The sequence below is a fragment of the Bombus vancouverensis genome, chromosome 9 (assembly GCF_051014615.1).
Source record: "Bombus vancouverensis nearcticus chromosome 9, iyBomVanc1_principal, whole genome shotgun sequence".
Taxonomy (NCBI): Eukaryota; Metazoa; Arthropoda; class Insecta; order Hymenoptera; family Apidae; genus Bombus; species Bombus vancouverensis.
The window spans coordinates 14,953,481-14,967,373 of NC_134919.1; the positions used below are offsets into that span (position 1 = coordinate 14,953,481).

General features: G+C 33.5%; 3 protein-coding genes across 3 annotated transcripts; all 3 read left to right on the forward strand.

Moving 5' to 3' along the window:
- The first annotated feature begins 1,143 nt into the window (after positions 1 to 1,143).
- On the forward strand, positions 1,144 to 5,204 carry LOC117158942 (odorant receptor 4-like). Its single transcript, XM_076621377.1, has 7 exons — positions 1,144 to 1,159; positions 1,324 to 1,596; positions 1,795 to 2,245; positions 2,474 to 2,573; positions 2,687 to 2,809; positions 2,881 to 3,039; positions 4,848 to 5,204. Exons 1-7 carry the CDS (start codon positions 1,144 to 1,146, stop codon positions 5,202 to 5,204), a joined length of 1,479 nt encoding a protein of 492 aa, XP_076477492.1.
- A 2,013-nt stretch (positions 5,205 to 7,217) lies between these two features.
- Positions 7,218 to 9,551, forward strand: LOC117158943 (odorant receptor 10-like). Its single transcript, XM_076621407.1, has 7 exons — positions 7,218 to 7,233; positions 7,623 to 7,895; positions 8,115 to 8,565; positions 8,789 to 8,888; positions 8,959 to 9,081; positions 9,159 to 9,317; positions 9,465 to 9,551. Exons 1-7 carry the CDS (start codon positions 7,218 to 7,220, stop codon positions 9,549 to 9,551), a joined length of 1,209 nt encoding a protein of 402 aa, XP_076477522.1.
- A 1,316-nt stretch (positions 9,552 to 10,867) lies between these two features.
- Positions 10,868 to 13,463, forward strand: LOC117158944 (odorant receptor 13a-like). Its single transcript, XM_076621384.1, has 7 exons — positions 10,868 to 10,883; positions 11,110 to 11,382; positions 11,623 to 12,073; positions 12,299 to 12,398; positions 12,501 to 12,623; positions 12,699 to 12,857; positions 13,407 to 13,463. Exons 1-7 carry the CDS (start codon positions 10,868 to 10,870, stop codon positions 13,461 to 13,463), a joined length of 1,179 nt encoding a protein of 392 aa, XP_076477499.1.
- The last annotated feature ends 430 nt before the right edge of the window (positions 13,464 to 13,893 follow it).

The following is a 13,893-nucleotide window of genomic DNA, read 5'->3' on the forward strand; positions in this document are numbered from 1 at the left end:
ATGAGGTGGTTTTTCACCTGCCAAGACGGGCATGCGTTCTTCTTTGGTGTAAAGAACGAGAAATTCGTGACAGTCATTTGATCGTGCAGCTTGCTTGCGTGTACTTCTAATGGACTTCGACGCAGGTACGCATTTAACGATATTTTCCTAAATGTTACTTAATGTTTCGCACATCTCATGGGGTACTATACAATAGAAAAATGTTATAAGAATTAAATTATATAGTAACTTTTCAATTTTATTTGGAAGAACATTCACAGTCAGTTACATTTCATTATAAAAGATATAATCATTCTATAAAATTTTTAATGTATGTTACTATTCAATGAACGTCAGATTTTATACAGAATTTTACAAAATTACACTACTTATCGAATAAATACTTTGGTATTCATATACTCTCATAAGATTTTTTTTATCCGAAAGAACAAAACTCTATTATGAAAGAATTCCATAAGCAATTGAAGAATTTGATAAAGTGATTAAAAAATTGAATCGTCTACAAAACTTACATTTTGTACAAGCGACACCAAAGATTCTTCTGTTGATGATTTCTTCATTGCTCCCAATTTGTCATCTTAACATTCCTAAAAAAAATATGAAATACAAAATTGTATTGTTTGTTTTAAAATAACAAGATGATGACATTAGCATGGCTAATATAATAGACACTCGTTCTTTTATTACATAAGATACAAGATTATAAGATTTTTTATTTTATATAATTTCTGGATATTATATTCGCCACTTAAACAAATTTCTCTGACAGCATTAATTTCCAGTAATAATTGCAATTATTGATGAATTATTTCCTCCACGAAATTAAATTTTTTTACTTGTAAATTTTGATGCACATCCGTGAAAGGAAGACAGTGTGGACTAACGACGTAGCGAAAACGCGAACAATCCCCGTTTTTCTTTCATTTCCACGAATGTTGGAAGTAGTTACGAGTGATTACAGACGAATAATCGTAATAACCAAAATTAGACATAACTTTGAGAAAGACACTAAACTACATATTCACGAATAATTAATATCATAATAAGCATTCTGACTGAACGAGGAGACATGCGCTATGAAAAACGTCCTGATAGTTTTTGAACGTGAGAACAGGTGGTTCAGTTACGCGAAAAAAGGCCTCTATGGATACCCAACGAGGTAATTTTAAATATTAATTGCAGAATTTTTGTCGTACCACCTTAAAAATAAATATTTTTAGAAATTATATTTTTAAGTAATATATCATAAAGAGAAAAAGAAAGGTTATAGGCATATTTAACCTTACGATCGTGAAATGTTTTTTAAGTACACGTTTATGATAGATAAAGATATAGATTTAAACTATGTCTACGGTTGGAACTACAATATGCTGAAGTTTATTGGTATTTGGCCGGAAGAGAGGAAATGGAATCGATCTTCCAGTTACTTCATTCTGTTGCCGTGTATCGTGATGGTGTGCTTCATTTGTGCCCCACAAACTATTAATCTTCCGATAATCGCGGGTGACTCTGATCTGGTGATCGAGAATCTATCGACTAACATTACTATCACGATTTCGCTTATGAAGACTATGGCTGTGTGGATCAAAGGCAAACGTAAGCATTTCAAAAATGTTTTTTTTAACAAAAATACTACCAAATATCCACTTTGTAAATATTATTCTACTATTTTATTCTATTATATTCTGTAATCTATCTAAATTATATTCTAAGACATTCATTTATCTTATTCTAATTGTTACACAAAAAGATCCATCAAGACGTATTCTATTAGCCATATTCTTCTGTTGCAAGCATTAAAGTCTTTGCTGAGATGCATAGCCAATGACTGGGATACAGTGACGAACAATGCCGACCGAGAAAAGATGGTGAACATCGCGAGGATCACTAAAAAGATTACGATAAGAAGCATACTGCTGGCCAACATCGTAGTTGTAGCATTTTTGCCCGCCCGATTGTCTAGCATGCTATACAACGACAAAGAACTGTTTTACCGTGGTTATTACCCCTACAATACTACGATCAGTCCAAATTTCGAATTGACACTAATCGGTCAATTGATGGCTGCTCTTTATACAGCCATAACATATACAACGGTAGATACTTTTGTCGTCCTGTTGATTTTTCATGTTTGTGGACAACTTTCGATTCTGAGAGACGATCTAAGGAAGATTCATTCGTATGATGACAAAAATGTAGAAATAAAATTACAGCAGATCGTGCAAAAGCATGTATATATTAATAGGTTTGTATTAGAAAAAATCGTTCTTTTGTTGACGATGGAAAGAAAGATTGAAGAAGCACAGTAATGAGTATGAATTATAATCAGAAGAATCATGAAATACTAAGTACCGAAATTAAATTCGAGAATTTAAAATCTTTCTACGTCCACCTTTTACTTTCTTTGTCTTAACCTATAAATGCATAATGTTACCATTTGACAATTATTAATCGCGCCGTATGTATATTTCAGGTTCGCGGAAACGATAGAGAAATCTTTCAACATGATGCTTCTGTTTCAAATGCTCGGTTGCACCACTCAGCTATGTTCTCAGACTTATCAAGTTCTTATGGTACGAAGAATAAAACATTCATTTCCAAATGGATAATGCATTGTCGAAGGATACAGCAAAAAGTATTATAATAACAAAATAATACATCATTTTTCTCATAATTTAATTTATAGTCACTTGGAGAGGAAGCAATAGAACATATGATTTTGCAAATTACGTTCCTGTTGATATACGTAATTTACGTGATGTTGCAATTGCTCTTATATTGTTACATGGGAGAAAAGCTAACTGTCGAGGTACATACTTTTTATAAATCAAAAATGGATCAATCGACGTTTTGGTAAATAAAATTTGCAATTTTTTTCAGAGTACAGAAATTGCCAACACGGCGTACAATGCCGAATGGTACAATTTACCTCCCAAGAATGCAAGATGGCTTGTAATTATCATGTGCCGTGCCAGGTCTTCACCCTTACAAATTACAGCTGGCAGATTTTGTTGCTTTACTTTAGTGCTATACTCTCAGGTAAGCGTAAGGCGGGTATAATTCAATTAACGGATACCAATTTTCCTAAAATTCTCTGGATAAATTGCGACGTATCCGAGAGATACAATGACTAATTTATAATGTTGTGCCAATTTTTGGACAGAGATTGTGTCCATATGAAAAATGTTCAATTTTATTCAAATAGTTGCAATATAAGAATTCTATATACATGTAAAATATAGGTATCCTGTTTGAGAGAAGTATTAGATGATTCTTGCTGCAATTCTATCAGGACAGATTCTATCCTTGGAAGATATGTATCGATAAAGATTAGTTAGTAAATCCTGGAACACATCTTATGTAAGAGATATAAAAATATCGCACAAATTGACTGCTTAGATTCTAGCGTATTAAGAGAGGAAGATATATCGAAAAGTAGAATAAATGCAGCGGTGATATATTGATCTTAGGACATAGAATTCTAACCGAGGCAAAAAGTAGATATATAATATTACGTTAAGAGAAATTAAGGTATACACAGAGGGTCCACGTATTTACCAGCCGTAGGTATATGTGTATACGTCCCAGACATGTCAGAGGAATATAGATAGGAGCAAATCTATAGATGTGACGATATTCCAACAGAAATTTGGAAATGAGTAGGAGTTAGAAAAATATGTAATGATATCTCATATTTACATAAACGTATACAGAGCAATCTTTTCTTTGTGTTCAGGTCTTAAAAACCTCGATGGGGTATGTATCCGTTCTACTCGCAATGAAAAATAAATAATGTACTTCTGCAAATTTTACAACTGTCTATCAACTTGATAAAAGAAGAGCTACGATAAGAATATTTTAGTATATTTCTCTAAATGATAAATTATATCTCAGAGCAACGAGAATTAAAATGGTGAGACAAAAAATTAGGCACTGTGGAAAGTAATGAAATTATTAATTACTAAAGAGATACCTCGAGACCACGAATACTTCTCACAAAACCTTTCCTTCTGCACCTGGATATTCTCCAATTCTTTCCTTTTGTTTTTTTAAAGATATTACGTTTAGGGTGCTTCTTTGAGCAACGTTAAACCTATTCGAAGTCGATTGCTGAGACACTAACCGTAGACATGCCATTGATAAATATTTAATAGGTTTATGAACCGTAGCTGCAACTGGTACTTTTGTTACTAACGTGTTCGTGTTAGATATTATCTTCATTCGCTGCTATTTTCCCCATTTCTCAGCAATTATGCGCTATTTTTAAGCGAAAACTTGGACACACTGAGGATACATGACAGTCTGTATATCAGCACGGCTAGCTTTAATCAAAAACAATGATGTTTCTGCTATTGTGTTACGAAAATTACTTTTCTAAACATTTTTCGATGGCGAATAATCATTTGCATAAACATATAAACATGGATACGTACACCTCCTTTGCAAATATTAAAAAATCTTATATAATACACGTTAATTGGCACGGATCATCAAGAAAACGATTAATAAGTACTTGGCGAATTTTTTAGCAGATTCCTAGATAAATTATTAAAATTAGATAAAGTGGCGTACAATACCCGCTTGTTGCGATGGTCAGGTCTAATATATTGTCAGGTATGAGAATGATCAGGTATGAGAATGGATGTTTGAAATTGGCACGTGCGAATTTTCGCGTAAGCGGTGGCTCCTCAGTGCGCGGCTACCGTAGCGATTTTGAACAGCGAAGGAGACAGTGGAGCGTCCGAACATCCGCTTGTCGATCATAAGTGATCGTAATGCGTATCCGTTCATTCATCACTTTCGTTTTTCACCCGTGAATGCTATCCTTTCTTTTTCCCCGCTTGCAGAGTAATACACAAAGCGAGTCAGAAGCTGATCTAGGTGCACTTCATCCAGCCACGTTCCCTTACGACGTCAGCAAGAGTCAAAATGTTGAGATCGCATGGCCGGGACAATTCATGGGCTCGGTGCTAAGCGCGATATGCTATTCTTGTTTCGACACGTTCCTTGCGGTTCTCGTGTTATACTTGTGCGGTCAATTAACTGTTCTTAGGATGGCTCTCGAGGATCCAACTAACGTGACAAAGCAGAATAATTACGCAAGCTTCTATGAACGACTGGGATTCATTGTGAACCAGGACAATCAGTTGCCTAGGTTGGTAGAAGCGATTTATCAGTACGCTAAAAATGTTTGCGCGAATTAAGAAATGAATATTAGAAAGATATTTCTTTCGCAATCCAATTAGTGAAAGGAGATTATTTAAAAAAAAAAGAAAAAAAAAGAAAATAGGAAATGTTAGTCGATTTATCAGATCGAAAAATCGTTTAGGATATAACTAGTAAACAAATTTAAGGAAGCGTTTGTTCCAAGGTTTGCCGTGATCGTGGAAGATCGTTTCAATTTCACGATACTCGTTCGGGTTATAATCTGCACGTCGTTGTATTTTCTGACTGGATGCCGTATGACAACCGTATGCTAAAGTTAATATTACATTGACATTTGTTCGACGAGGAAAGAAATTGGTACGTAATGCAGTTTCTTTTCCGTTTTAGACCGTAAATCAGGTGCAAGTGGACGTGCCAATAGTTGGAATGATATTTTTCATCATACACGTAATTTATACTGTGCTGCATCTTCGCACTTATGACCATATGGGTGAAATGCTTCGTGGACAAGTGAGTTATTTATGTATAAATAGAAAATTTGTCCAAAGGTTAAAAGTTTCATTTCTTTCTTCAAAATTACGCTTCCAATACTCTAATAGAAGATTTGCTTTCAGAGTGCTGGTATTGGACAATCAGCGTACGATTGCAACTGGTATTTACCACCGAAGGACGTCATTTCATTAATTATCGTGATGTGTCGAGCGAAAGTATCGTTTCAAATAACAGCTGGAAAGTTCAGTTCCTTCTGCCTCGAACTCTTTGATACTGTGAATCAAACGATCATGGAACTAAATTATTTTTTCACTGACTTTTACAAACATTTAAATATGCATCTGAAGAGTTCGGAATAATATCTTGTCAAGTTCTAAAAACTTTTATTTGATATCTTACCATATGGTTAGCTATGAAATATCGACTGATAGATGAAAAGTAACATAATCGTATGGTTGACAAATGTTTGTTCTCGTTTAGGATAATAGGAAACACAGCACACTGCGTATTTTATAAAATCACACTCCTTACGGAATAAATATTTTGATATCTATTCAGAGTTCTGTATCAAGATTCATATAATCTGATAAAGATACTTTTAACCGAAGGAATAGAGATTTAGTACGAAGAAATTGTACATTCGAAGAACTTGATAAAACCATAAAAAAATTAAGATGTTGATAAAACTCACACTTTATAGAAACAGTATCTCTCCCAAAGATTTCTTCCTAAAACGAAAAGTTCCTGAAGAGAACTTGCTGAAAAAAAAGTATGGAATAGAAAAATGCATTTCACATTTTAAGATTGCAAAAAAATGGTGATATTACTATCACGAATACAATACGCATTTGCACTTTTACAACACAATATAAAAGAGCACAAGATAGATATAAATAAATATGTAGCGTAGAACTATCTATACGTTTTATCACTGCAATCAACAGGGAAAGACTGCTCTTATACAGATCTGTGAAACTACCTGAAGTCTTAATGTATAAATGGGAAATTTGACAGATCTGAATTTTCTAAGTTAATACTAGTGATGCATTAAACCTAACCCTTAAGTGTAAACTATATAAATATAATTCTATTAGTTGAAAATCTTAATTTTATGAATTACATATTTTTTATTTTATAAAATTACTGGATATTGTATTTATCATTTAAACAAATTTCTTCGAAAACGCTTTCTTTCAATAATACTGGTGATATATTTGCTCAATACAATTGAAAAAATTCTTTTGCTTGTAAACTTTGAATCGTATCCATGAAAGGAATATAGTGTCGAGTTAACAATATTGTAAAAACGCAATGCGTTCCCTGTTTATTCCCTCGTACTGTGGAAGAGGTTGTGAATAATTGCGGATGAGCACTTGTAACAGCCAAACTGTAATGATAGATCCAACTTACTTAGAGACAAAGTTGAGAACGGCGCTGAACTACGCATTCACGAATAATTGATATCATAACGCGCATGAAGGAGACGCGCGCTGAGGAAAACGTCGTAGTAGCTTTCGAACGTGAGAACAGGTAGTTGAGTTATGGGAAAAAATGCCTCTATGGATATCCAACGAGGTAACTTTACAATTTTTCAAATTTAATTAAACATATTCGAAAAATATTGCAGTGCCTGCAGATATTTTTGTTTTATCAAATTAATTTACGAAATATCCTAATTATTCGAAATAAATAAATAAATAGGTAAATGAGAATAATATGCAAAAGGGAAAAAAAGAAAAAGGAAATTTATATTTTTAAGTAATATATCATAAAGAAAAAAAGAAATACAGTATATTAAATTTGACGGCCCAGAACTATTCTTTGGATGATAATAATTTAGATTCAAAATACGAGAAAAATGAAGATTATATTCTAAAATAATATTATAGATAGTGAATAAGAAAAATTGTAGGTATATTTAATCTCAGGGTTCTGAAATATCTTTAAGTACCCATTCATGACAGATAGTGATATAGACGTAAAGTATATATACGGTTGGAACTATTACATGCTGAGATTTATGGGTATCTGGCCGGAAGAGAGGAAATGGTACCGAGCTTACAGTTACCTCGTTCTTTTACCGTGTATCATGATGCTGTGCTTCATATGTGCTCCACAAACAATTAACCTTCCGATGATCGCGAGTGACTCTGATCTGGTGATCGAGAATCTATCGACTAACATTACCATCACGCTTTCGCTTATGAAGACAATAGTTATTTGGTTCAAAGGCAAATGTGAGTATTTAAAAAATTAACAAAAATACATTTATCGTGTTAATTTAACTAAAAACACTATCAATTATCTACTTTGTAAATCTTATTCTATTGCTTTATTCTATCATATTCTGTTACCTATTTATATTATATTTTAAGATATTCTTTAGTCTTATTCTAATTGCTTCACAAAACGAGCATTCAAGACGTACTCTATCTGGCATTTTCTTCTCTTGCAAGCATTAAGACCTCTGATAAAGTGCATGGTCAACGATTGGGACACAGTGATGAACGAAACCGAACGAGAAACAATGGTGAACATTGCGGTAATCACCAGAAAGACTACAATGAGAAGCACATTGATGGTTAACATCGTAGTTCTCGCTTTTCTACCTGCACGACTATCTAACATGAGATACAACGACAGCGCACTGTTCTTTCGTGGCTATTTTCCCTACAACACTAGCATCAGTCCAAATTTCGAATTGACGATGATCGGTCAATTCGTCGCTACTGTTTATGCTGCGAATACCTACACAGCTATAGATACTTTTGTCGTCCTGTTGATTTTTCATGTCTGTGGACAGCTTTCGAATTTGAGAGACGATTTACAGAAGATTCATTCGTACGATAAGAAAGATGTAGAAACGAAGTTGCGGAAAATTATTCAGAAGCATGAATATATTAACAGGTTCGTATTCTAAAAATATTGTTTTATTGAAGATGGTAAGAAAGCTACACAGTAAGGAGAATAAATTATAATAAGCGTATTCATGAAATATTAATATCTTAAATCAAAATTCATCGATTTAAAATTTCTGTACGTTTATCTTTTATTTTCTTTGTTTTAACATGTAATTGCATAATTTAGCCGCCGTTTAGCAAATATTAATCATGTCGTACGTACATCTAAGGTTCGCGACAACGATAGAGAATTCTTTCAACATGATGCTTCTGCTTCAAATGCTGGGTTGCACTATTCAAATATGCTCTCAGTCTTATCAAATCATTATGGTACGAAGGTAAAAATATCAAGGAATTTTCTAAAATAAATACATCAGCTTTGATATAATTTAATTTATAGTCATTTGAAGAGGAAGCAATGGAATACATGATTTTCCAAATTACGTTTCTGTTGTTATACGTAGTTTACGTGATGTTGCAATTGTTCCTATATTGTTACATGGGAGAAAAACTAGCAGCCGAGGTACTTTTTATAAAAGGCAGATTAGTTAATTGACGTTTTCGGTGATGAGAAATTATTAAAATTCGCAATTTTTTCAGAGTACGGAAATAGCTAACACGGCGTACTACGCCGAATGGTACAATTTACCTCCCAAGAGTGCAAGATGGCTTGTAATTATTATGTGCCGTGCCAGATCTTCACCGTTACAAATTACAGCAGGCAGGTTTTATTGGTTTACTCTAGCGCTATATACTCAGGTAAGTGTGAACGAGTCCTAATACGATTTACGAACACAAACTTTCTTAACAATTCTGTGATAAATTGCGAAGTATCTGAGAGCTACAGTGACCAATTTATAACGCATTGTCAATTGTTGACACAACAAAAATTATAACGAGTATTAGATGATTGCTGTTCAATTGCTGATCAATTCTAGCAGCACTGACTACAGGCTCAGAATGTATCGATACAATTTAGGTACCAAATTCTGAAACACATCCTGTGTAAAAAACACAAAAATATCTCGCAATTTAAATGCTACAGGTTACATTCTAGCGAATTAAGAGAGATGGATATAGTAGAAGAAAAAAGCGTACGAGTATAGAGAATATAGAGAACTAAACTAAAAAATAGATATGCGATATGGTATATAAATTAAGAGATGAAAAAATATGTACACGGTGTTCACGGTATTTCTAGACAGCGTTCTTATCGTAAACGTTATGTATGAGGATAAAATGAATAAGGAACAAGTGTTACTGTTATTTGTAAGCAACATAATGGCGTATGTAATTTTTTTATATGTGTGATAATATATGTGCAAGTCTTTAGATGTGACGATACTCCAGAAGAAGTATAGGATTGAATGAGAGTTTGAAAAATATGTAATCCAAGTCTCTCTTTTCGGGCTGCGAAGCCGAAAAATAAGTAAATGTATGTAGGGGAGAGTCGTACGGTACTGACCGTCGTACAATAGCGACCAAAATTAGTTCTACCTTTTTTCACCAGGTATTGGCAATTTTATTTGAATGAAAAAATGAATATAACGATCCTGTGCAACATATTTCGGAATCATATTGTTTGTTCCACAGCTTTCGCTGTTCTGACATTTTAAACATGTACATTTTGACGTGCTGATATTTTATTTGTCAGGTAAGTAAATGATTTTTACTATTTTTTTTATTATGTATACTATATCTAATCTATTAATTGTAATTACCTGCCCCAACTTTTCAATTTTCTTTGTATGTTATATACATTACAATCTAAAAGGTTTCCACATGTTTCTCGTCCAGCATCCAACAAATCAGTAGTCGACCAGTACACATCAAACTCTTTTTATCAAGTTCAATCTGTTGGCAACTGAAATGAAATAAAAAAATGTTGTCAATTCTACATACTGAGTTTCACAAAATTAATATCACTCCTTTTATTAAGTCCATTTGTATTACAAACATATTTTTTAAATTGTGATTATTGCTGATTCTAGCCCAAGATATAACAAAAAAGCTTAGAGTGGTCGGTAGTGTAAGAAAGCTGCAAAAGCGCAGGCATCACCTGCTTCTCTTTTATTTCCTCGTATCGTGGAGGAGGTTGTGAATAATTACAGATAAATACATACTTGTAACAGTCAAACTGTAATGACAGATCCAACTTACTGAAACATAAAGTTGAGAGCGACGCTGAACTACGCATTCACGAATAATTGATATCATAATGCGCATGAAGGGGACGCGCGCTGAGGAAACCGTCGGAGTAGCTTTTGTACGTGAGAGCAGGTGGTTCAGTTATGGGAAAACAGGCCTCTATGGATATCCAACGAGGTAATTTCACATATTACCTAATAAATATTGGTAAAAACCAGCGAGATTAGCAGAAATTTCTCTTTTATCACTTTAATCGTTGAAAATAAGAAGTGAATAATTGAAAATAATACAAAATAACTAAAACTGGAGACTATAATTTTAGATATTACTATGGATAGTGGAAGAGAAATATGACATATTTAATCTTGCGACTGTGAATTATTTTTTAAGTACCTATTTATAGATAGAGATGTAGATTTAAACAATGTGTACGCTTGGAATTACAACCTGCTGAAGTTTATGGGTATCTGGCCGGAAGAGAGGAAATGGAACCGATCTTCCAGTTACCTCGTTCTATTACCGTGTATCATAATGCTGTGCTTCGCATGTGCTCCACAAACAATTAACCTTCCTATGATCGCCGGTGACTCTGATTTGGTGATCGAGAATCTGTCGACTAATATTACCGTCATGGTTTCCCTCATGAAGACTCTGACTGTTTGGATCAACGGCATACGTAAGCATCTCAGAAAATTACACAATAACAAATTAAACAACAAATATGGATTTGTCTTCTTTTTTTAATTAAAAATACTGCCCAATATGCAGCTTATAAATCTCATTGTACTGTTCTATTTTGTCATATTCTCTTATCTATTTACGCTATATTTTAAAATATTCTTTAATCTTATTCTAATTATTACACAAGAAAGATCCATTAAGACGTATTCTATCTACCATTTCCTTCTCTTCCAAGCGTTAAAGTCTCTACTGAGATACATGGCCAATGACTGGGACGCAGTGACGAATAATATCGAACGAGAAACAATGGTGAACACCGCGAGGATCACTAGAAAGATTACAATAGGAAGCACATTGATGGTTAACATCGTAATTCTCGCTTTTGTGCCTGCACGATTGTCTAGCATGAAAAATAACGACATTACACTATTCCTTCGTGGCTATTACCCATACAACACTAGCATCAGTCCAAATTTCGAATTGACGATGATCGGTCAATACGTGGCTGCCATTTATGCAGCGAATACGTACACAACTGTAGATACTCTCGTTGTCCTACTGATTTTCCACGTCTGCGGACAGCTTTCGATTTTGAGGCAAGATTTAGGGAAGATTGATTCGTACGATAAGAAAAATATAGAAATGAAGATGCAGAAGATTGTCGAAAAGCATGAATATATAAATAGGTTCGTATTAAGGAAATTTGTTATTTTGTTGAAGATACTAGGGAATATATACAGCGAAGAGAATAAATTAGAATAAGCGTATGCATGGAATGTTAATTTTCGATGTTTAAGTTCATCAATGTAAAACCATTGTATGTTCGTCTTTTCTTTTCTTCGTCTCAACCTTTAAACTCATAATGTTGCTGTCATTTGCTAACTATTAATCTTGTCATGTGTACAACTAAGGTTCGCCGGAAGGATAGAGAATTCCTTTAACATGATGCTTCTGTTTCAAATGCTGAGTTGCACCATTCAGATATGTTCTCAGTTTTACCAAGTTATGATGGTACGATGAAAAACATATCTTTTTTCAAGTGTATATAATATAAAAAAATTTCAAAAAGCATTACAAAATAATATATCATTTTTCTCATAATTTAATGTGCAGTCGTTAGGAGAGAATACAATGGAAGACATGATTTTTCAAATTTCGTTCTTGTTGGTATACGTATTTTACGTGATGTTGCAATTGTTCCTATATTGTTACATGGGAGAAAAACTAGCAGCCGAGGTATTTTTTAGAAAAGAAAAATGAATATTGCCGTTTCTAGTGATGAGAAATTATTCAAATTTTCAGTTTTTTCAGAGTACAGAAATAGCTAACATAGCCTACAGTACAAAATGGTACAATTTACCTCCCAAGAATGCAAGATGGCTTGTAATTATTATGTGCCGTGCCACGTCTTCGCCCTTACAAATTACAGCAGGCAGATTTTGTTCCTTTACTTTTGCGCTTTACTGTCAGGTAAGTGTAAACGAGTTATAATACAATTTACAGGTAGTTTTTTTGTGTACTATTTTTTCGGAAATGAAGATCATTTTCGATCCTTTAAATAGACTGCTGCATGTCTTTTTATGTCATATGAAGCGATTTGTGGAGACTATGGGCTTAAATAGCTGCATGTCACTATCGTTTCTAGAATCATACTGCAAGTATAAAAAAAATGATATACGCTATTATATTGGTCACAGGAAATTGTAAAACTTTTTCCTGATAATTTTTTTCTAATAAATGCCATTTGGAAAATACCAAGAAAAAAGCTGGCTGATAAATTCGTGAACACCCTATTTGTTTAAGATTTAGCTTAGATATAAAATAAGTAGATGTGTGTAAGCCTTTAGATGTAACAGTATTCTCAAACACGTTTCGGAATGAGCAGAGATTAGAAAAATATGTAATGCAAGTCATTTATCCGGAGTGTGAAGATGAATAATAATCAAAAATATGTATATACATGTATAATATCTCACATTTACATAAACATATACAGAACAACATTTTTTTTGTATTCAGGTCATAAAAACCTCGATGGGGTATGTTTCTGTCCTATACGCAATGAAAAATAAATAATAGACGATCCGATACATCTGTGAATTTTACAACCGTCCATCAGCTTGATAAAAGAAGCGTTACAAAAAGAATATTTTAGTATATTTCTCTAAATGATAAATTATATCTCAAAGTAATGAGAATTAAAATGGCGAAACAAAAAAATTAAATACTGTGTAAAGTAATAAAATTATTAATTATTAAAGAGATTCCTCGAGACCACGAGTGCTTCTCAGGAAACCTTAAAGATATCATCTTTCCCTCTTTTCGCAGATCGACATTTTTCCCATCACAATTGTTGAGAACAAAGAAATGTTGGTCACCGTTTGCTTTGACGCGTATAGATAAAAAATGAGCAGACTTCCGAGTTTGCTGGCAAAACATTGCACGTATGTGTAGTTTAGTGAAGCTTGGTACAATTCTTCCTGGATCCTACGACAACGAGTTGATG